The following is a 24,074-nucleotide window of genomic DNA, read 5'->3' as shown; positions in this document are numbered from 1 at the left end:
TTCCCTTTACCTTATGAGGCCTTCAGAATAGAAATTCAAAGTACTGATTCTGTTCCCCATTTCTTACTATTTTGTCAGATACTTAATTGTTTTAAAGTTGGGTTTTTTGGTGTTTTTTTTTTTTTTTTAATGTCTATTCTATTCAGAATTTATAGTTGTTTGCCTTTGGAGTTTTGTTTCAATAACCTGGAGACTGAAGGTCTCCCTACTGTGAAATGGGTCCTAAGCATTGTTCCACATGTCAGAGTTACGGCAGTGGACAAAAGAGACAATAGATAATACATTTCAGTGGGAAGAGTCAGATAATAAGCAAGGTAAAATATATAGGTGGTAAGTGCTAAGGAGATAAAGGAAGCAGGGAGGTATAGGGATGGATCAGTAGTGTCAGGATGTTGGAAATGTTATAATTTCAGTATCCAGAGAAGACGTCACTGAGACGGTGATAGGAGAATAAAGATCTGAAATTGGTGAATAAACAGGGTGGCTATGAAGGGAAGAGCATTCTAGGCAAAGGGGAAAAGTGCAGAGGCCCTCATGGGAGTCTCAGCAATGAGACTGGTGGGGCTGCATTGGAGCAAAAGATGGAGAGCAGCAAGTTGGATCACGTTGGAGAGAGCTACATGGTATCTAAGATCTTGGAGATACTGAAGTACTGGTAGGCCTTTTTATGGAGTCATAAGAGGATTTTGAGCAATGGTGTTAGGTGACTTTGTTCAACACAGGACATGATGTAGAAAACAAGCTCAAAAGGGCAAAGGTGGGAAGCAGGAAGAGAGTTAACTATGATACTTATCCTGGGATTTTTCTAGGTAATGGGGTTAAAGGATAAATAAGACAATGTTTCTGCTCACTTTCAGTCCAATTTCTAGTTCACTCTTAAAAGTATTATTTCAGGAAGTGCCGTATGATAAGAAATATAATTGATGTGGCCTGAATATTTTATAATTAAAATATTTTTAAGCCTAGAATATTTATAATCTCTATAAATTACAAAACATTTTTAATTTGGGGGACTTGTGGTGATGAATTCATGTTATAAATTAGCTTGTCGTCAAGAAAAGATATAACATTATTGGAAGTGGTAAGAATTTTTTCCACTCTGTAGATAAGTCCTTTTTTGTTATATGTTTTTTAAGCTTTGTTACTGGGTACATAAAAATTTAGGGTTCTGATTTTTTTTTCCCTGTTGGATTGACCCCCTTTGTCATTATTAAGAGTGTCTCTGTCTCTAGTAATTCTTCTTCAAACTGTTTTGAAATTAAAATAGCTGCATCTACTTTCTGTTGATTGGTTTTTGCCAGTTTGTCATTTTACCTTTATGTGACTTTGTAAAGTGTATCTCATTTAAGCAACCTATTTTTAAAAACTCAATATTGGTCTTTTACTTGGAATATTTAGTTCATTTATTTTTTAAGGTAGTTACTGATATATTTGGCGTCATTTTTGCCCATTTGCCTTCTATTTCTATTTCATCCACTTGTTTCAGTCCTTTTTGTCCCCTTCCTGGTTCTTTTCAGTTAATCAGATTTTAAAATCTATCTTGTACTTGTAGTTTTATGTACACAGTTACTCTCTTTTTTAAAAGATTGTTATTTCTTTGTCGGAGAGAAGAGCACAGCAGTAGGCAGATTGAGAAGCAGGCTCCCTGCTTAGCAAGGAGCCTGATATGGGTCTCAATCCCAGGATCCTGGGATCATGACCTGAGCCAAAGGCAGGTGCTTAACAAATTAAGCCACCCAGGCATCCCTATATACAGTTACTCTTATTTTAGTGGTTACTCTAGAGCAGGGATTGGCAAACTGTTCCTTGCAAGCTAAATCCAGTACCCTCCTGATGGACATAAAATTTTATTGAGACGCAGCCACACCCATTTGTTTACATATCATGTATCACTGCCTTGGCACTACAATGGCATAATTGAGTAGCTGCAGAGAGAAACCACATGTATGGTTTACAAAGCCTAAAATATTTACTCTGTAGTTCTTTATAGGAAAAAAAAAAAATTTGCCAACTCCTGCTGTTGAGCAGTGGCTCTTAAACTTGACCATGCATCAAAGTTGCTGGGAAGGTTTGTTAATACACAGAATGCTGGGCCCCCATCTCCAGAGTTTCTGACTCATTGGATTTCTCTTGGGGCTGGAGAATTTGCATTTTTAAGAAACTGCCAGGTGATGTTCAGTTGCTGGTCCAGTACTGCTTGTCCTAGAGGTGACAATATATATATTTGACTTACTCGATCCAAAATAATGTGTTTCCCACTTCCACAATAATGCTTCAGAGTCTTAGAACTCGGGGCACCTGGGCTGCTCAGTGGGTTAAGCCTCTGCCTTTGGCTCAGGTGATGATCTCAGGGTCCTGGGATTGAGTCCCCATCGGGCTCTCTGCTCCGCGGGGAGCCTGCTTCCTCCTCTCTCTGCCTACTTGTGATCTCTGTCTCTCTGTCAAATAAAAGAAATTTTAAAAATCTTAAAAAAAAAAAGTCCTAGAACTCTTCAACTTTGTTTGCTTACCTCTTAGGGAGACTGTTTTATAATAATTTCAAACTGGCAACAACTCAAAGATCTATCATCAGCAGAATGGATATTGCTAAATTGTGGTACACTGGATAACTATAAGCAATGAAAGTGAATCTTCAAACGTACTATGTGAGAAGAACCTAGATACCAGAGTGGATATTATATGTTTCCTTTCATATAAGGCTCAAGAATGGGCAGAGCCAATTATGGAGTTAGAAGTCAAGACTGGTTAGTTGGCTCTGATAGGAAAAATTGATTTGGGGGAGGTCAGTGAGGGTGTGTATAGGATGCTGATATTACACTGCCATGTTTGTTTTGTGAAAATTCATTGAGCTGCATACTTATGATTTATATACTTTCATCTCCCTTATTTTGATAAAAAGTTAAAATTTAATTTCCCAGTAGTTTGGGAGTGTTAAGAGTTAAATTTTTTTAAGTGGTAGAGACATGTACTCTTTATTTCTTGTGTGTGTAGGAACAGAACACTGTTTCCATGGGAACTTCTGGCTACTTGGTGTTTCAGTACCTGTCTTTCTGTGGATTTGTGTGTCTACTGTGTCTCTCTTAACTATATATATATTTTTTACATGGTGGTGGCAGAAAAGTTTATTTGGGATTGTGTTAGTGTTTTTAACAGAGCAAACATATATAGAACATAGATTTTAACTGATCTGGTCTGGCTCCCTAATAATAATATGCTAAAAAATGGGGAAAAAATGTCTTTTAACTTGAAGGTACTTTTTTCTTATAAATTGTGCTATTTAAGAAAAAAGAAAACACTTGCTGAAATTGAGTGTGGCTTTATATTGGTGTGTCTGTTTGATTTTCTTTCTTTCCAAATAAAAGTCTTACCACTTATTTGGTATATCTTCTTTAAAATATATTCAGTAGTTGGACTCGGAAGTATCCCTTTGTAGTACTGATTTCATTCTAGTTGATTTGGGTATTTGCATAGGTAAGGGGGAGCAGGTTGAGAGGAAAAGATTCTGACATTGATCCGAAGCCTGTGGTAAATCTGCTTCTCTGCCTCGCCCATCTTGTTTGTCGTGGTTGGTTTGTGCAGGGTCCTAGAGAAAACCATCTTCTCCGACGAGTAAATGCATAGTTTGCGTTTTTTTTGTGTGTGTGTGTGGTAGGTGGAGGGTTCCATTTTATACAAGGAGATGATACTAGTGTGGTCATTAATAAATATTTTGAAAGGAGCTTTGGGTAGAATATTTTAGAATCATTTATGAAAGCAAATTGTTTGGTTTGGTTTCTGTGCCCTAAATAAACAGCAGATTGTAAGATTACAGAGCTAATTATGCACAGTAATGAGCACTATGATATTCCATGTTTTACTGATGCAATAATAAGCACCACAGCAGAATGAATATTGCATAAAACCTTATTTTATATTTGTATTAATTTTCATGTAAAATACATAAGAGAAAACAAACTTAGGTTTATAAACCTTTGTATTAAAAGCCTTTGGAATTTAGGTAAAGAATAAGGATTACAGCTGCATGGATAATTTTTTAAATACATGGAGAATTTTTACCTTTCATCTGGCAGTAGCTGCCATAAGATGATGTCACCTTGTAGCTGATTGGCTGTTACAGCACCTAGGGCAGGGAAGAGAAAGAAAAATGCCGGCACAAACCTTAGTGGTGGTTCTGTGGTTGTTTCAGTCTATTTTTGATAGAATCTTTGATTAGTACCGAATCTACTGTATTTGGCCATGTGAACCATAGGGAGCATCCTACGGTGAGGGAAATTAAGAGCTTTCAGAGGAATGAGGCGACTGATTTGCAAACGGATCTGTGATTGTAAGTTGCAGGATCTGGGTGTAAGGAATAAGGCAGGGTGTGCTGAAAGATATACTATGGGAGGAGCTGGCAGAAAATGCTCATATGAGTAGCAAAAAAAAAAAAAAAATGAAAATGCTTTTTACTATCCTTAGAGTTAATATATTTGGTTTTAAGTTTTGACTTGATACATAGGTAAAAAAAACAGGATAATACTCCAGTCAAATTTTAAATTATACTCGGTTATTTTATATGGTGTTAACCAATATATAAAAGCTTATTCAAAGGAGCTTTATTTTGGATTATGTCTTAGAAAATAATGATTTTATATATGGTTTTATTTGATTTTGAGTCTTATGGAAAATGGAACAAAGCTTAGATCTCTTAAAATACGTTTTTCTAATGCTTTGTATAGATAAAAGCTTTGATGATGAAGAATCAGTGGATGGAAATAGGCCATCATCAACTGCTTCAGCCTTCAAGGTTCCTGCACCTAAAACATCCGGAAATCCTGTCAACAGTGCAAGGAAGCCTGGTTCAGCAGGTGGCCCTAAGGTTGGAGGTAATGTAAATCCATTTCAAATCTGATGTGCATGCCTCATGCCCTTGATATGGACACACATACTTAGAACTTCAGAGGAATATGTTTATTCATGACTGCAGCATGATTGCAGATCTGGAGAGTCTGTTGCAACACACAGAAGAATATGCTGCCTTTTCAGAAATGTTTTCAAAATACTGTGTATTTCTTTTTCCTGTGGATTAGTGTAGTCTTAAGAGTATTCATTTTTCAGATGTCATTTTTAAAGGGAGATATTTAAGGACGTTTTAGGATTTGGAGGGGGGGTGTTTTTGTTTTTAAGGACCGAGCAGGTTTTTCAGAATTTGGCTATTAATTTTCAGGTTGTGTAGTTGTTAAAGAAATACTGATTTATGTAACATTTCTATAAATTCATCTAGTAGTAAGTCTTGAATACTTCAGTGTTGAAAAAATGGTTGAAGATACTGGATATTGAATCATTTGTCACAATGGGAAATGGGTGGTGGTCAAGTAAAATTGCCTTAAAAATGGTTTCTAAATTAGATAATAATAAGTAGGAAAAAACAGTTTTTGTGAAGTTATACAACACATAGTACATTCTTTGATCACATTAGAACTGCTTCTAGCATATTGTTAATCTTTTAAAAATTTTTATGGGTTTTTTTATATTCTGATAAGAAAGCCTTGAGTACTTTTCAGGTGCTAATTTCTGCAGGTCTTTCTGACAAAATAAATCCTATTAGAATAAGCAAGTATTAATGCTAAAAGGACATTAGCTTCTTTCTCTTTTTCTTTCTCTCTTTCGTGTCTGTGTTGGGTGTGTTTTAGTTGTAACTTGGGAAAACAGATTTTTCCTTGTTTATAATTGATAGGAAAATCGTCTTCAGAATTTTTGCTTTTCTTCCTTTTATCTATATCTCTTTTTTTAAAAGCATAAAGGAAAGAAAAATAAACTGTATATTTTGACCAGGTCCTGTAAGTTGTGTTCTCTTGATCTTTCTATACCACTGAACATTCATTTCAAGTCATATGTATTCTAAATGCAGGAAAAATACCATAAATATTTCATTTTAACTATTTTTTGTGTGCCATATAACTCTCAAGAAAGATGGTATGATATATATACACACTTACATATGTATATGTAAACATATACAAATATTTACATAGATTCATATACATAAAAATAGGTAAATATTGTGAAATAGAAATGCCTTACTGATTTATCTGGGTATTTTGAGTAATTTACATTTTGGTATCTTCTTTTTGTTTTGCAGTTTTAGGAATATATTCTTATCCAAATGTTAGTTATCATATCCTATTACATGGTATTTTCTATTATGCATTCTTATCTCTGGTAAAAAAGTATGATATTCTATGGTTTCTTTCTTTTGTAACAAATGGCTACCTCGAATTACTGCAAGGGAAATTTTTTTGTCTTGATTTTTGAATTAGAGATTTCTGACATACATGATATTTATTTCATGAAATGTCTTAATTAACTTAAAATGAATTAATATTTGAAATACATGGTGATAATATATAATATTTTTGTAAATCTGAGCCATTGGTGTGTATTAGCTCTGTATTTCATGTTTTTTTCCCCTTTCTTAGATGAAAATTGAGATTGTAGTTTACCTACCAAAGCTCACTTAATTTTGATGTTAACTGAATTGATAAAATCTGATACTCTTTTTTTTTTTTTAAGATTTTTATTTATTTACTTATTTGACAGACAGAGATCACAAGTAGGCAGAGAGGCAGGCAGAGAGAGAGAGAGAGAGAGGAGGAGGAGGAAGCAGGTTCCCCGCTGTGCAGAGAACCCGATATGGGACTCGATCCCAGGACCCTGGGATCATGACCTGAGCTGAAGGCAGTGGCTTTAACCCACTGAGCCACCCAGGTGCCCTAAAATCTGATATTCTTTTTAAAGAAAGATTTTCTTTATGGCACCTCACCTTCTCTGGTTTGTTGTCCTACCAGATATGAAAATACTAGGTAGCTTTTGTGATCGTAGGCATTAATCACTAATACAGATTGTATCATCCATCTAAGCAGCAGCTCTTTTAGAAAAAAAAATAAGGGTGAGTCCTTCATTCCTTCTTACCCTCTCCCTCATCCTTCTTCTTTTAGCAATTGCAGATTCATTCTGCAATTTTTGTTTTTTGCTTTTGTTTGCCACAGCTTGTTTAGGTTCACTACCTATTTTTCTATCTAAGAAAAGAGCTACTGGCTAGAGGATATTGATACTGCTTCAGAAATTAATGCCTTTCTTGGCTCTCAGTCCTTTAAAAATTTAACCGTAGATTTTCTGTTCTTGGCACAGGCTTATTGATTTTTAAATTAGTTACAGAAAGTTTTCTTGAAGTTGTAGAATCCTGGAGAAGGAACGTTGGCATATAGTTCAATTTACTATTCAAGCATAGCAGTCCCTTTTATTATATTCCTGATAGATGACTATTAAACATATGATTAAAATAATGTGTGTGCATGAATTAAAATTTGGAACAGAAACTATCTACAGTACCACTACATGTGGGTATAATCAACTGATAAATTATGATGTAATTCTAATTGCTTTCATAATTACTTTTCCAATAATTTTTTTTTAAAGATTTTTATCTATTTATTTGACAGAGATCACAAGTAGGCAGAGAGGCAGGCAGAGAGAGCAGGGGAAGTAGGCTCCCCGCTGAGCAGAGAACCCAACATGGGGCTCTATCCAGGGCCCTGAGATCATGACCTGAGCTGAAGGCAGAGGCTTTAATCCACTGAGCCACCCAGGCGCCCCTCCAATAATTTTTATACAGACATGTTGTCTTAGGAGGACAGAATTGGCACCATTAAATTGTTTTGTATACCTTTTCTCTTACTAGTATTTTACCTGGAGCATTTTCTCATTATCTTAAGTTATTAATTAAAAACTATTCGTAGCTAAATAATATCTAGTATTTTTTGCTGTTATAAACAATTCCATTATCCTTTTACATACATCTTTTTGCACATCTCCTCCAGTCATTTCCTTGGAATAAATTTCTCAAGCTTACTGAATTAAAAGATACAGTTATTCTTTCAGTTTGGCATAGTGTCCTCCAAGAAGGTTATAAGCCAAATTCAGTTCTGAATAAATTAATTCTATTTTATATTGCATGAAAATCTGCCTCTTTGTAACTTAAGCAAAGAAGATGAATTATTTGTTAACCTGATACTTTGAAATACTTGAAGGTTGGGTTGCCCTGTCTTTCAGTATAACTATTCTGCTTCTGAAACAATGGGGATTCAGTCTAGTCATTTCATTTGCTACTCCTAGGTATATAATATACAGATAGGTATGAGTAGTTCCTTATTAAAGTAATATGGTAGATAGGGGAGTGGTATGTATATTTTCATTGAAGCCCATTGCAGTCCACTGAGTTTAGCAAATACATTTTCAGGTAAGATTACCAAAATAAAAATAAAGTGAACTTCTTTGGAATCCTGACTGAATCTACTTTTATAGTTTGGGAGTTTAATTTATTTCTCCCAGAGATGTATGTTAAGATTAAAGAGATGCATGCCATTTTTAGCAAAGTATCCTATCCAGTTAATTAAAGCCAGTAGGACCTGTGTTTAATCTTTAGTGTGTGTTAGTTTTTCATTGTTCTTTGGCTCCTCGTGCCAACCTGTTCTACTTATATTGTAATTGTTTGGCCTTTAAGTCAGGGAGGATCAATAAAAAGGATTGTGGGTTACTCCATACCAGTACGTTATTGCCATTAAAATCCATATTATGTTGGTGTCAAAAGTGTTACCTTTGTGCTTTACTAATTAGAGTAAGGATAAAATGAATTTTCTAATAACATTTATAACTTCATAACAGGAATTAAGGTAAACACGCTTTCTTTTCTTTTGGCTTAATGGTCTAGAATATAATTGCTGAAGGTACCTGTTTGCTTAAAATATTTATATCTCTAGGGACACCTGGGTGGCTCTAATGGTTGAGTGTCTGCCTTCAGCTCATTTCATGATCTTGGGGTCCTGGGATTGAGCCCTGCATCAGGCCCCCAAGCTGAGTGAAGTGCCTGCTTCTCCCTCTCTCTCCTGCTCCTCTCCCCTGCTTGTATGCTCTCTCTTCCTCCCAGCCCCCCATCTCTGTCTCCAGTGACTAAAAATGTATATTTCTATCTCTAGAGTATTTTAGGTAATAATTTTTTTAAAAAAATGTTTGAGTGTTCTCACATATATTCTCTCATTTAAATCAGAACCCCTATAGTTAGGTACTTTATTATCCTAATTTTATTGATTAGCAAACTAAAGTTTGGAGAAGTTAACTTGCACAGGGTCGTGCATCTAATAAGTGTACTAAGCACAGAAAGTACTTGTCTATAATGCTATGCACTCTAATTTCACCGAGTAAATAAGTATTCTAGATCTTTAGCTCTGAGATTATAATCTACAGTAATGATCACTACCTTTCAACATCCATAAATCCATCTTAAAGCTCAATTAGTATGATTCTCATTAAAATAGAACATTTGAAAATAAAGCAACTTGAAGTTTTGTCGTTTTAAGTAGAAATGCTTTTTAGTATTTTCTTGTTGAAATCACCCTCCTGTACCAATAACTTTGACTGCTATTCTTTTTCAAATACAGAGATTGAATTAGATGGTAATATAATTGTTATTGTTTGTAATTTGTACCAGATTTTGAGATTAGTTTTTTACTGAGGCTTATATGGAGACACGTCGTTGGCTAAATCATTAGTTCTCAGAGTTCTGTTGTTTTCCCTCACTTGCTCATTCAGTCAGGTAGACAGCATTTTCTCTCTGTGGTTTTCATCTAATGTCAAAAACTGCTTTAAAATAGTTTTAATTCTTATAATTAAGTAACTACTGTGTTTTCAAATCCAGGAGTACTTAGTCATCTTTTTGATATATTTGTATTACTTCATTTATGTCTGACGTAAGATTTTATTAAGAATGTCCAAATATCTATTTTCCATGCTAATCATTCACATTTTTTTCCCCTCTTGTAAACAAAAAAGTTGATTTTTTTTTTTTCTTTAAAAGAAATAAAGGTCACCTGGATGGCTCAGTCAGTTAAGCATCTGCCTATGGCTCAGATCATGATTGGCAGGGCGTCTGCTTCTTCCTTTCCCTCTACCCCTCCCCCTGCTTGTGCATGCACGAGTACTCTCTCTCAAATACATAAATAAAATCTTTTTTTAAAAAAGTAAAGATCAGGGGCACCTGGGTGGCTCAGTGGGTTAGGGCCTCGGCCTTTGGCTCGGGTCATGATCTCAGGGTCCTGGGATCAAGCCCCGCATCGGGCTCTGTGCTCAGGGGGATGCCTGCTTCTCCCCCCCCCCCTCTCTCTCTGCCTGCCTCTCTGCCTACTTGTGATCTCTTTTTGTCAAATAAATAAATAAAATCTTTTTTTAAAAAAATAATAATAAAATAAAAAAGTAAAGATCTTGAGAATCAGTATATATTTAATAAAAGAAATTTCAGATAATTTAGTGTTTAATCTTGGAAATCAAATTTTTAACCGGTAAACCTCAATTTCTTGCTTTTGAACTTTATATAAAACCAAATGAGTTTTCTGTTTGTGCATTTTGTTTTGTTTGTTTTCTTCTCTTCTTCTCCTAATGTAAGGAAAGATACTAAACCAGAATGTTTTAGCCCTTTAATCTTAAAGATTATCTGGCCCTAATTCAGGTGAAGAGACTGAGCCTTGGAGAGTTAAATGATGTATCTAAGATAAGAAAGTTACAAACAGAGATGAAACAAGAACCCAGTGCTTGGCCAGAGGCTTTTTCTTTGATCATCTCTGGGTCATCTCCTATCCAGTACTGGGTCATCTCCTATCCAAAAATATGTGATACATACTTTTATCCTATATATCAAAACACTATTATTGACATTTAGAAATTAGGGATTGGCCAATAGCCTTTCTCTGTTAAATTATAATGAATGCCACATCTTTCACTATCCATCATAAGAAGCTCTGGTGCTTTTTTTTTTTTTTTTTCTTTTTAAGACTTATTTATTTATTTGAGAGAGATTGGGGTGAAGGAAGGCAGAGGGACAGGGGGAGAAATCCTCAAGTGGACTCCCCACTAATTGCAAAGGCCAACACAGGGCTCAATCCCAGGACCCTGAGATCATGACCTGAGCCAAAATCAAGAGTCAGTCAGTCAGCTGCCTGCGCCACCCAGGCACCCCTGGTGCTCTCTATCTTAACTTTAGTTTCAAAGTGGGAAAATTCAAGTAATTGAACAGGTTTGATATGTATCCTTCCACATTTTACTCCATATTAATTTATGTAGGTACTCAGATTAGATTTTATTTTTGCCCATACTAAACACACTAGTAAAACACTTTGCAGCTTCCTTTTTTTCACAGAACATTCATTCTTCAGCATCAATAATGATAGCTCTCACATCCTTTTGATAGCCATATGTATCCCACATTATTGATATAACAGGATGTAATAAACTTTTCACAAGTCAGGGTCATTCATGTTGTCTACAGTTTTATGCCATTACGAAGAATGCTGATCTCCATTGTACTTATTATACTTGGAATTCTGGTGCTTCTGATCTGTCGAATAGATTCCTCCCAGTGTTCAATTAAAGATTGGGTGTGTTTTTATTCAAGACATTATTTTCCCTTTTCCAGCATTGAATGTAACAGCCTTGTTAATTGCTCTCATTTTGATAGGTGAAGAATTGTGCTTTTTTGGTTTTAATTTGCACTTTTCCCTCCACCTATCCATCTGACCAACAGCTAATGAATGTTTTCTGAAAGCTTTTAGCATGTTCCTGCTTTTGTAACCTATGGAAATGTCAGTGAACCGGGAAAAAAAAAAGACCCTGCCTTCCTAGAGTTTTTATTCTGTTGAGGTTCAGAATATTTAAATTCATTAATTAAGTGAGCATATCCTCTTCTGCAAATTACATGTTGTTGTTCCTTTCCCATCTTTTAATTGGGCTGTTTTATCTTGCCATCAGTCTGTTACAGTCTTTCAAATGTTCAGATTTTTGATTCTTTTGTTAAAAGTCTTAAATATTTCCTCAGTGTCTCCTTTGTCTGTGGCATTTTACATCAAATCTTAAAAGTTTTTGTTGTGGTAGGTAACCACGGTTCTGTTCTGGTAATATCTGTTCTGTTCATTATGACTTCCAAATTTCCTGTCCTGAATAAAAAGGACTATTGTCCAGTCCCAAGGCTATGCAAATGTTTTCCAGTTTATTCAAAAACATTATTTTACATTTAATTTGTTCAATATATCTGGAGTTTATTTTTATATAAAGTAACAATATATCCTTTTAATTTATGTTCTTAATGCATGGCAAATTAATGTCCATGCAATTAAAGAAAACATTCATTACTTCGTTTAATGAGTACTGTTGTATGTATTTCAGTTCTTTTCTGTAGTTTCTTTTCTTGTTTTCCAGATCTATATCTCTGTACCTACTTTAGTTTTATAGTGCATGGTTTCCCAAACTTCTTACTAAGAAAAATTTTGAGGATATAACCAAGTTGACAATGCAGTGAACACTCATACCTAGATTGAATAACTAGTGTTTGCCATATTTGTTTTAACTCTCTGTATAAATACATTCCCACACCCATTCTTTTTTTATCTCAGCAATTGGAAAGTTATAGACGTTATGACATTCCAGCCATAAATATTTAATATGCTCCTCCTAAGACTTTAAAGTATGCTGCATTATATCCATAATATCATTATCATATGCAAGAAGGTTCCATAATGTGTATAAAACAGTCACATTACCAACTTTTATACCCGTAACATTGATACATTTTTTGAAGAGTCTAGGCCAGTTGTCTTAGATGGTCTAGGTTCTGGATTTGTCTGATTTCTTTGTGATATTATTTAACTTGTTCCTTCTGGCCCTTGTATTTTTTATAAATTTTTTTTTTTAAGATTTTATTTATTTACTTGTCAGAGAGAAGAGAGCACAAGCAGGGGGAGAGGCAGGCAGAGGGAAGAGGGAGAAGCAGGTTTCCCACTGAGCAGGGAGCTCAGTGTGGGACTCCCATCCCAGGACCCTAAGATCATGACCTGAGTCAAAGGCAGATGCTTAACTGACTGAACCACCCAGGTGTCCCTATTCTTTGTAAATTTTTACTATATGCTCAACGTCCTTTGAAGCTCTTCCATTCTGTATTCAAATTTCCTGAAGTATCCTAAGAATTTTTTTTCTTTTTTTTAATCCTAAGAATTTTTTTACAAGTGATTCTTTGAGGCCAGGAAGAATTTTTAGTTTTTTCATTCAAGAATGCCCTCTTTTGTTGGTATAATGAAATGGCAGCTTCTTTATTAAATGATACCTGAGGGGCTTTCTGCTTCTAATTCTGCAGTAGCATCTTATTACAGTAGAGTCATTTTTTCTTTCTTCCTTTCCTTTATCCACCAAGCTTCAAAGGGATAGCTCTCCTTTCTAAGTGCTACTTACCTGGGGGTTTTGGGGGGAATCTTAGTAGAGGTCTGCATTCCACCACTATCAGGATCTTCGTCCTCCATACAGTTTCCTCTGATTTTTCTGTGAGGACTCTGTAGTTGACATTGCTGGCCTTGGATGTCATATTTTCCCCTATTTACTTGTAAACTGAAGTTCGAAGTGTTATTAGTCTTCTCTTAGTTGTATTTTAAGTATGTGCTATGGGTAATTTTATTTGCTCTTCTTTTTGGTCTCTAGTTTTTGGAGTATGTGGTTTTGGAGTATGTGGTTGAATATTTTATTTGAATTTGGATAACTACCATCTCCCAAGGGAATAAAAATGTCTACTGTAAGTTTTAATATTTAGTAAGGAAGTACCTTTTTTCTTGATAAACCTTTATCTCAGCATTTTGTTGAATTTTATGACATTATTATTTTCATAGTTTCTACTTTCAACATTGATCTGAATCACTTCTTTGTCATGTATCAAAGTTTTATAATATTTGTGGACCATTTTTTGAAGTCTCTATTTTGTTCATTTGGTTAATTGGTCTGTTCCTGCACTAATATCACATTGTCATAATTAGCTTTATAAATCTTAATAGCTGGTAGGTCAGGTACTTCCTCCCCCAAATTCATCTGTTTGTTCCTGATGTCTTTTGTTGATTGGTATCTTTGTAATTTTGTCTGTATTATTTCTTTAAATGTTATATTCATGTACATTTTGTAGTCTATAACTGGACAATATCTATAGTGCTAAATCTGTTATTTGTTACCTGTGACTCTTAGTTCATAATGGTTTGCCTTGTGTATTTGAACTTTGTGAACTCATTGTTTGAAGGGAGTTCTTCAGGCCTAAACTGGGGATTGTGGAAGCTTTTCTTCAGATATTAATCCTGCTCAAAACTGGGGAATCAGGGACCCCTCCAGCCTTTCCTAGGTCCTGTCTCAACTCAAGAATCTCAAGAATCCCAGGTTACCCCTCCCTACCTGTTGGCTGGGGAATCCACTCTTGGATGGGAAGAGTTGCAAAGTCACATTTTGAAAGGAGCATTGAAGAATGTGAGGATTTGTTACCACCATACTTCTAAACAACCTATTGCAGTTTGTCCTCTGACCACAAAATTCACATGCCTTTCACATACAAGATATACTCAGAAACATTTCTCAGAAGTTTCCACTCACTTAAAGCATCAGGTTCAAAGTCCATGATCTTGTAGTCTACATCGGGTCACATGCAAGAATTCTCTGGTGTGCCTGCTCTCCATCCAGAGGCTAATGAACTAAAAAGATATCTTACTTGCACCCCAAATGCTCAGTATACAATGGTGGTATCAGGACAGAGTATCCATAATAGGCATTCCATTCAAGAAGGGGAGGAATAAGGGTGCCTGGGTGGTTCAGTTGATTAAGCATTGGCTCAGGTCACGATCCCAGATTCCTTCATCAAGCTTCCTATAGGGAGCCTGCTTCTCCCTTTCCCTCTGCCTGTCTCCTGCACCAGAGCTTGCTCACTCTCTGTCTCTCTCTCTCAAATAAATAAAATCTTTTTTTTTTTTTTTTTTAAATGATGTGTGATGGCTCAGTGGGTTAAGTGAATGCCTCCGACTTGCATCATGATCCCAGGGTCCTGGGATTGAGTCCTGCATCAGGCTCCTTGCTCAGTGGGTAGCCTGCTTCTCCCTCTACCTGCCGCTCCCCGACTTGTGCTCTCTCTCTCACTCTCTCTGTGACAAATAAATAAATAAGATCATTTTTTAAAAATAAATTTAAAAAAAAGAAAGGGAGGAACATTCACTGACATAGCAGTTCTCAAATCCAACAGGAACCTGTTGTAAGGTTCCCTTACTTCAGGGATGGTAAATGTTTCTTTGATGAATCTTTCATTCTCTCTTTGAGTGTGGTTCTCTAAACCAGTGTTTTCCTCTGTTCTTGGTTCTGCACTGAACTCTGGGTTCTGCCTCCTGACATACTTCCTTCTTTTGCATAAAAATCTTGTGTTGCCACTGTGCATATCTTATTCAGCCCTACTTGAAAGAAGGCTCTTACTTTAAACTGTCTCTGTTTTTTGGTAGCAGTCTTCAGAAGCACTGGTAATGCTCTCATTGGTTAATTCTCTTTAAAAATTATGGGGCTTAACCCTCCTACACTGTTGGTGGGAATGCAAGCTGGTACAGCCACTCTGGAAAACAGCATGGAGGTTCCTCAAAAAGTTGAAAATAGAGCTACCCTACAACCCAGCAATCGCACTACTGGGTATTTACCCTAAAGATATAAATGTAGTGATCTGAAGGGGCACGTGCATCCAAATGTTTATAACAGCAATGTTCACAATAGCCAAACTATGGAAAGAACCTGGATGTCCATCAACAGATGAATGAATAAAGAAGAGGTGGTGTATATCTGCAATGGAATACTATGCAGCCATGAAAAGAAATGAAATCTTGCCATTTGCAACGATGTGGATGGAACTAGAGAATATTATGCTGAGCGAAATAAGTTAATCAGAGAAAGGCAATTATCATATGACCTCCCTGATAGGAGGAATTTGATAGGCAGGGTAGGGAAGGGAAAAAATGAAACAAGATGGGATTGGGAGGGAGACAAACCATGAAGACTCTTAATCTCACAAAACAAACGAGGGTTGCTGAGGGGTGGGGGGTAGGGTAAAGGTGGTTGGGTGATGGACATTGAGGAGAGTATGTGCTATGGTGAGTGCTGTGAAATGTGTAGGCCTGATGATTCACAGACCTGTACCCCTGGGGCAAATAATACATTATATGTTAATAAAGAAAATAAGAATTATGGATTTTATATGAATTTTGTTGGGATTTAAGCCATAATAACCCCCTCATGTTTATCATTTATTTTTCTCTTTAGGCTAGTCTCTTTATTGTAGCATAAGAAGAAGCTGCTCCTTTCCAGTTCTAAGACTTGTTCTCCTTGTTCCTATATCTGAAACATATTGCTTTACCCTTTGTCTCATTCACTTTTGTATCTGATACTTTATCTTATTAGTTGTTAAGGATTAAGTAGAATGAATTTTCTCTTTATACTTAAACCTTTAAGTAATATTTTGTAATTTCTGAGAATACCTACCCTAGTCAGTCTAGCATACTAGAAACCATGCTATCTCATAAATGCCAGAAGCCTCTAATCTCAATCACTCCACCCCTAGCCCTGGCCCCCATCAAGTGAATACTAGTTTAGGGTGAGTTCTAGAGCAGGGATCAGCAAATTGGGTCATGGGCCACATGCAGCCAACACTCTTGTTTTTGTTCTATGCATGAGCTTAGAAATTTTTTTACATTTTTAAATGATTAAAAATATTCAGAAGAAGAATAATACTTTATGACATGTGAAAACTATATGAAATTCAAATTTTAGTGTCCATAAATAGAGCTTTTTTGGAATACAGCCTTGCTCATTCATTTACATGTTGTCTGTGGCTGCTTTCATGCTACAGTGGCAGAGTTGAGTAATTGCATCGGAAACCATATGGCCCACAAGTCTGAAATACTGCTTGGCCCATTACAGAAAAAATTTACTGACCTCTGTTTTAGAGTAGTTAGGCAACAGAACAAAGCTGTTCTGTTGTGTTTTTGCCCATTAATATCTTCTAGTGTGATAATTAACCCAGTTATATTTAAAAGAGCTTTAGTCAAGCTGGAAGCCAGTATTGCTCATCCCTTCAGCCCTGTAGCCTCTACTAGTGCTTCTGCTCTCAAACTTACTTTATTTAAATACATCGCTGCTTTGTGTATGCACTCACTGTCCTTTTCTTGCAGTAGTATTTAACGTTAGAGCCCATCACTTGTTTTGACTCTCTGCCTATGGTATTCATTCTCCTTCCTGGTGCTAAAAGTATTTTATAGTATTTCTTAGGTGAACTTTAAAGTTGTATCAGAAAATGGAATAATACTTGTGAGAATGAACAGTCTATTCAGCAGATTATTCCCCTGTGCAGAGATCCTTTTTCTACTTTTCTTAGCCACAAAATCAAAACCAAGGGGAGGGGAAACATTAAGCAAACTAGGATTGTAAAAAGGCTTACTTGTAGTACATATAATAGATAAGCAGGGCCAACCTCAACATGTCCTGTCTTTACACTATTCAAATACCCAGTATGCTCCTATTAGCAGCAGTTCTGCTTATACAAAATGATTCTCAAAGGTAAGAGTGAGATAGATTGGGGTCAACTATTTAAAACCATGCAAGTTCTTGTGAAATTTGGTAATGTCCATGTCTAGGTTTAGAGACCTAATTGTCGCTTCTGAACTGGTCATAAGGCTGCATTTAGTGTATTTGTAGCCTTTTTTTTCTCTGCAGCTTCTGCAGGACTTTTAAAAGCCATTTAATTTCTATTCTATCTACTCTCCCCCCTAGGTTATTTGTCCCTACTTATAAGACATAACTCACTGGGTAATAAAACTAAGGCATTATGATCAAAGTGAATTGTGACTTTTTTTTTTTAAGATTTAATTAACTTATTTGACAGAGAGAAATCACAAGTAGGCAGAGAGAGAGAGGAGGAAGCAGACTCCCTGCTGAGCAGAGAGCCCGATGTGGGACTCGATCCCAGGACCCTGAGATCATGACCCGAGCTGAAGGCAGCAGCTTAACCCACTGAGCCACCCAGGCGCCCTGAATTGTGACTTTTAAAGTTAGGCTTTCCTATGCATGTTCTTAGTCAATTGTACATTATCGTGGCTTTATTCGGGATTTGCTCAGAAGCTTTGCATTCCCTTGAAGGTGTTTGACATTGTGTTGTGGCTGGTGGGTTAATGTGTTGGAGTTAACATTCTAATTTGCATTTGATACCATTTGTAAACTGCCTGTAAGCTGTAATAACTCTTCATATTGATCTCCCCTTCACTTTCCCATTCCTCTGTAAAACGTTCTTTCTTCCACATTTGAGCACATTGATGTTGTCTTTTGGCTCTGCTCTGGTACATTTGCACAGGTCTCCTCCACCAGTGGCTGCCTCCTCAAAGCTTACCTAGTGGCTCCACTTGTGACTATAACAAAGTTATTTGCAAGAAGTGGTATATAAGTGACAGACTATAGTTAATGAATGTGTAAAGAAAGCTGTACTGTGTTGAATGTTTAAGAACTACTTGATAAGGACAAGTCCCTAAAGAAATTTCTGTTCAGTGGCCTGGGCTGGGCAAGACAACTGCAAAGATTGGGAAGAAATTATAAAAATATAGGCTTCTGCTTTCCTGTCAGGGAACCCATTGTCAAAACAAACTCAGTGGTGCTTAGCCAGCTCAGTCAGAAGAGAGAGCTGCTGTCGATCTTGGGGTCTTGGGTTTAAGCCCCACATTGGGTATAGAGATTACAAAACAAAACAAAAACTTAAAAAAAAAAGAGGGTGCCTGGGTGGCTCAATGGTTAAAGCCTCTGCCTTCAGCTCAGGTCATGATCCCAGGGTCCTGGAATTGAGATCCGCATCAGGCTCTCTGCTCAGCAGGGAGCCTGCTTCCTCCTCTCTCTCTCTCTGCCTGCCTCTCTGCCTACTTGTGATCTCTGTCTGTCAAATTAAAAAAAAAAAAGAAAGAAAGAAACCTGTATAAGAGTTTGATAAATGAATGTAGTATAAGATGTTAAGATAATACGGTTAGGTATCTTATTTTCTATTTCTTTACTTAAGCTATTTATTTTCATGTAATCTATTATTAGTACTGATCTTGAGAATGGAGTCAAAAGTTTTATTGTTACTGGATTTTCTATAATATTTAGGGAATAACTAATTTATTTACTATTGTAAATTAATTTCCTATGGCAAGCATGCATCCATGCCTCTCTTAGTTTATTGTCACTGCTTTTAATTTGTAGTTTTTTATTGTCTTACAACTTTGTTACATTGTTCTAAGGTCCATCTCTTATACTGTTAAAATTCGAAAAGATGATCTTCAAAGGTTTTTGTGTTTTTTTAAGATGAGGAGCTTCTTACATACCTTTGGAAATCTTTATAGTGTTCTTTTTTTTTATTAGGATGGTGTTAATTTTTTAAATTCAGTTTGAAAATAATATTTCCTTTGGTAGGCGATAAACCTAATTGGGGAGATATTTAGCTTTTTAATTGGATAGATTTTTAAGCTAATTATCCCTTAGGATATACATCTTGTGTAGTTGAAATCGATTTCAGTGTGTTAAATTACTACCATGAAGAAGTAAATATATAGTTAGAAACTAAGTACTACCTGTATCAGCCAGGGTTCATTTAGGAGACAGAAACCACAGGGGCACCAGGGTGGCTTGGTTGGTTAACCGTCTCAGTCTTGGTTTCAGCTCAGGTCATGATCTCAGACTGTGATACCGGCAACGCATTGGGTTCCATGCTTAGCGTGGAGTCTGCTTGAGATTCTCTGCCACTGCCCCCCATTCGTGTGTGCCTGTGTGCACACATGCTCTCATTCTTTCTGAAATAAGTAAGTCTTTAAAAATAACTGTTGTGGTTTCTTTTAAGATTTTATTTATTTGAGAGAGAGCAAACACAAGTTGGGGGAGGGGCAAAGGGAGAGGCAGAGAATCCCAAGCAGACCCCTGCAGAGCACAGAGCCCTTACATGAGCTCTGTTCTACAACCCTGAGACCATGACCTAAGCCGAAATCAAGAGTTGGACGCTCAATAAATTGAGCCATCCAGGCTCCCCAACAGTTATTTTTACAGAGAGAATTAATATGTTAAATGGGTATGGTAAATTAAAAATGCAGGAAGAGAACACTAAAATGTCATGGAGGTAGTAATTATAGTCAACAGCTCCTACTCCTAGAGCTGGAAGAACAAAATGAGGAGGTTAAAACTTAGAGGTGGGACCCCTGCAGAGCTGTGGCTCAGACCTCTGTGAGGAATACTAGCAGACTGGCGTTTCTGATGGGGCTGAGAGCTGCATCAGTGAGGGTTAGAAAAACTGCAACAAGAATCAGGTGCTGCTAACTGAAAGGCGTCTCCTGCCAGAGTTGCTAAGGTTTTACAGACAAGAACAGGAAGCCAGAAGGAGCATGTCCCTTCTTCTGTCAACTTCCATCTTTCTTTTTTTTTTTTTTTAATCAACTTCCATCTTTTGAGCACCCCTGTTAATAGAGTTTAACAGGAAGCCATTAGAATGAGCAGAAAAATGGTTTACTCAATCCTAGGTGGGCCCAGCATCACTGAATATGAAAAAGCGGACTTGGAGCTGAAAGTTGCTTAATTACTCGCTCTTAAACAGCTACTATCTATAAATTTTACTTTTTTATTGTCTATGTACAATAACGGAAGATTTGTTTGCATATTTAATTTAATTTCAAGGTCCTCATCTCTTTCACATTTGCTTTCCTGAACACTGCAGCATTTTTGGATCCTCTGCTCTGTTACTCGCCATCATCTATTGACATTTAGTGTCATTTAAAATTGCCATTAACCTTTTTAAATGATTTTCTTTCCACCTTATTTCTTGTGTACTGAATAAGGATAGAATAAGGATAGAAGGGCTCTGTTCGTACTGTTTGAAGTTTACAACTAGCCGCACCTTAGTACTTATAGAGAATTAATCAGCTATTGCTATGGACCTTGACTTTCCTGAAAGATGGTGATTTTTTTTAAATGCTGTCTTATAAAATGGAATGTCCTTCAAAATTAGTGCCTTTGTTGATATTAAAGGAGTTATATTTTTCACATTTTCTTTGGTGCTAACATGCTTAAAATTAAACTTAAAAAATTAATTTTCTTTTGATTAGCAGGTGCTTCTAAAGAAGGAGGTGCTGGAGCAGTTGATGAAGATGACTTTATAAAAGCTTTTACAGATGTCCCTTCTGTTCAGGTAAGGATACTAGTAAAGTGGCATTCCCCATGAATAATGGTTACATCTGTTCATACGATTATTTTTGTCCCTTTTGAAAAATTCTTTTTTTCCTTAAATGACTATGTAAGTAAAATACTTGGTTTATTATTACCAGGCTGTTACTTGTTGGCACAATTAGATTTTCAAATGATTTTTTCAGGCTAAAATGGAATCCATGATGAATTATGACATTGCAATGTTCAACTACATGTACTTTTTTAAAATTGTTTTTAATACATTGTTCTTCCCTTATTTGTTTCATTTTATTTTGGTTTTACCTCCTACCTTTTTGTCCACTTTATCTCTGTCTCCTTTACAGGCATACTTTTCTCTACTTGCCTATTGAATATTGGAATTTCTTAGGGGTCAGTTGTGGGTCCTCTCCTCTCCATTTTATTACTGAGTCACTTCCTTCAGACTCATGGCTTCAGCTCCTGCCTTTACATAGATAATGCATTTCTCTTGAGTGCCAAAATAATTTCTTCACTGATAGCTTACCTGACATGTCCTTATAGGTGTCTCAGAGGCATCTCAGATTCAACCTGTCCGAAATGGGGCTCATGATCTTCCCCTTAAAATTTGTGCTTCTAGTGTTTTGTATGTGGAAACCATTACTTACTCCAGTTGTAAAAGTCAGAGATCTAGGACTTACTCTAGTGCATTAGGTTTCTAACTTATTCGTATTCATACTTTTTATGCTTATATTATCTCCTAAAAGAATGTTTGAAAAGTTGTGTACCCTTTCACCAAAGTAAATTTTTGACTTTTCTCTTTTTCTCTTGTTGGAGAAGGGGGAGCCTTAAACTATATTCCAGAGCAATGCATCATAATAAGATTCAGAGTGGCAGAGGGGCGTGCCTGCCTTCTGAATTGGGCAGAGGGGCTGTTGTGAGGGGACCTGGGAGGCAGGAAAAGAACTGGCTCAGAATCCTCCCAGCAGTCATTCTCTAACAGAATGTTATCTTGACCCCCTTCTACCTCCTCACCTTATCTCCTGCCTTGGCTCCCCTTTGTACTGTTGTTGGGGGTGGGGGTTGTTTTAAGCGAAAGGGGAAATTAATGGCTGTTGAAAGTGAAAAAACTCTTTTGATGAAGTATCTGTTATTACTTGGATGATATCACCAGGACTCCCTTTCATTCCATCTCTCATTTCTGGGTTCCTCTACATGGTCTTCCCTTGTGGTCAGCAACATGGCTGCAACTGCTTGAGCCTCACACCTTTCTCTGCCCTCTGCGTCTTTTCTGATTGATCCTGTAAAATTTGTGAGAATTCTTCTGATTGAACTGACTTAAGTCACATGCCCACCTCTGAACCTTTGTGATGTGGAGAAATAATGTGTACCGATTGATTATGGTTTGGTCATTGGCTCTTCCTCTGGCCCTCTTTGCACTTTTTACTCCTGTGCTTTGGCCTTCTTTCACTTTCTTTCCTCTGTCACAGAGCCTTTGCACATGCTGTCCACTCTAAGGAAGACTAATCTCCCTGCTTTGCCTGATGATGATCCCTCCTTTTTTGGCTCTCAGTTCAAGCTTGACTCTTTTAACTAGTTCACACCTCCTATATAGACTTTCATGGAATTGTAATTGTCTTTGGCAGTACTTTCTATTTGCAGTTTTATATCATTTGATTAATTTTTTTCTCTCCCTGACTGGATTATAAGCTCCATAAGACAAAGACCATGCCTATTTTTCTTGCCTTAATATCCCTCATGCCTGGCATAATGCATCCCTGTTATGTAAATATATTTAAGTGAGTGAAAGGATAATAGTATTTTTGGCAAACAGTTGACTCCTGAGGAAACAATGCATGTAAGTATCCTGGCTATAGTGTGGGGGAGCTAACCTAAATCATGTCCTTTTGCAATAGTGTACAATTATATGAATGCAGTAGGTACATGCCTGAAGTCATTTTTGAGAAAATAGGCCTATTATTAGTTCTTAGGATATTTGCATCGTGTTTTTAAATGACAAAGCATTTTTAAGAGTATATCTGAAGTTAGTCATGAACAGGGAAATAGCACAAGGGTAACAGGTAAGGAAGATAATATATTTTCCATTAATAATGGTTCTAGTTATTTTCTAGATTATTTTCTATTTTCTAGTTATTTCTAATTATTTTCCATTAATAATGGTTCTAATAATGGGAAATAACCTTATTACTTGAAAGAGTGCTATAAACATTGGGGCGTAGCTTTGATATATCTTACAGCAAGAAATATTAATGTTATAACTTTATATCTTTAAGATCTATTCTAGTCGAGAACTTGAAGAAACATTAAATAAAATCAGGGAAATATTGTCAGATGACAAACATGACTGGGATCAGCGTGCCAATGCAGTAAGTTTTTTTATTTTGTTACCCTTCTCTTTTTTTTTTTTTTAATATTCCCAAAACATTGGAATTCAGTAATATTACTACAATGGTATTTGCTTATGAAATAGGTATGAAAGCTAACATTTCTTTCTGGAAAAACACTTTGAGGTAATTGGAATTTTCTGAGTTAGGGTCAGTTTTTATTGTTTCTGCTGATCCATGGAGCCTATCTCATTTATTAGTTTCTCCACATGTGCTACTTAATGACTGAACAAGAAAGTGTGAGCTTCACTGATGTCTCTGTGATGGCTTTGTGTGGGTTTACATAGTTGTTCATCAGTAGGCAGTGTTCTCAGATCTTATAAACTTTTCCTGTAAAGCAGTTAGTTCACTTTGCCTCCGTGCTCAATAGTTTCATAGTATTGACATCAGTTTACAACAGTATGTCTGTTTGTCTGGCTTTTTTTCTTTATTTTCTCACAATGATGAAAAATATGATGAATATTTTTCACCCGTGATTTAAAAAGAAAAAAGTCTCCTTGAATTCAGAGTATTTTATCCTAAATTTCTGAATAAAATATTTGATAAGTACTTTTAAAATAATATCTATATCAACAAAAGACTGTATATTTTAATATT

General features: G+C 36.2%; 1 protein-coding gene across 50 annotated transcripts in view; it reads left to right on the top strand.

Annotated features, from left to right (window-relative positions):
- Positions 1-24,074, top strand: part of CLASP2 (cytoplasmic linker associated protein 2) — a 184,007-nt gene that overhangs the window by 47,802 nt on the left and 112,131 nt on the right. For 23 of the 50 annotated variants that reach the window (XM_059162220.1, XM_059162270.1, XM_059162269.1 and 20 more), the window contains 3 exons: positions 4,719-4,865; positions 21,018-21,100; positions 23,367-23,459. In XM_059162220.1, coding sequence (XP_059018203.1) covers positions 4,719-4,865; positions 21,018-21,100; positions 23,367-23,459 — 323 coding nt within the window. Of the gene's footprint in view, positions 1-4,129; positions 4,325-4,718; positions 4,866-21,017; positions 21,101-23,366; positions 23,460-24,074 lie in introns of those variants that run through there. The other 27 variants (XM_059162231.1, XM_059162224.1, XM_059162218.1 and 24 more) reach the window with 5 other exon arrangements.

The sequence above is a fragment of the Mustela lutreola genome, chromosome 2 (assembly GCF_030435805.1).
Source record: "Mustela lutreola isolate mMusLut2 chromosome 2, mMusLut2.pri, whole genome shotgun sequence".
NCBI classification, from domain to species: domain Eukaryota; kingdom Metazoa; phylum Chordata; class Mammalia; order Carnivora; family Mustelidae; genus Mustela; species Mustela lutreola.
The sequence above is the reverse complement of the archived record's forward strand: the minus strand, read 5'-3'. Positions and strand labels throughout refer to the sequence as shown.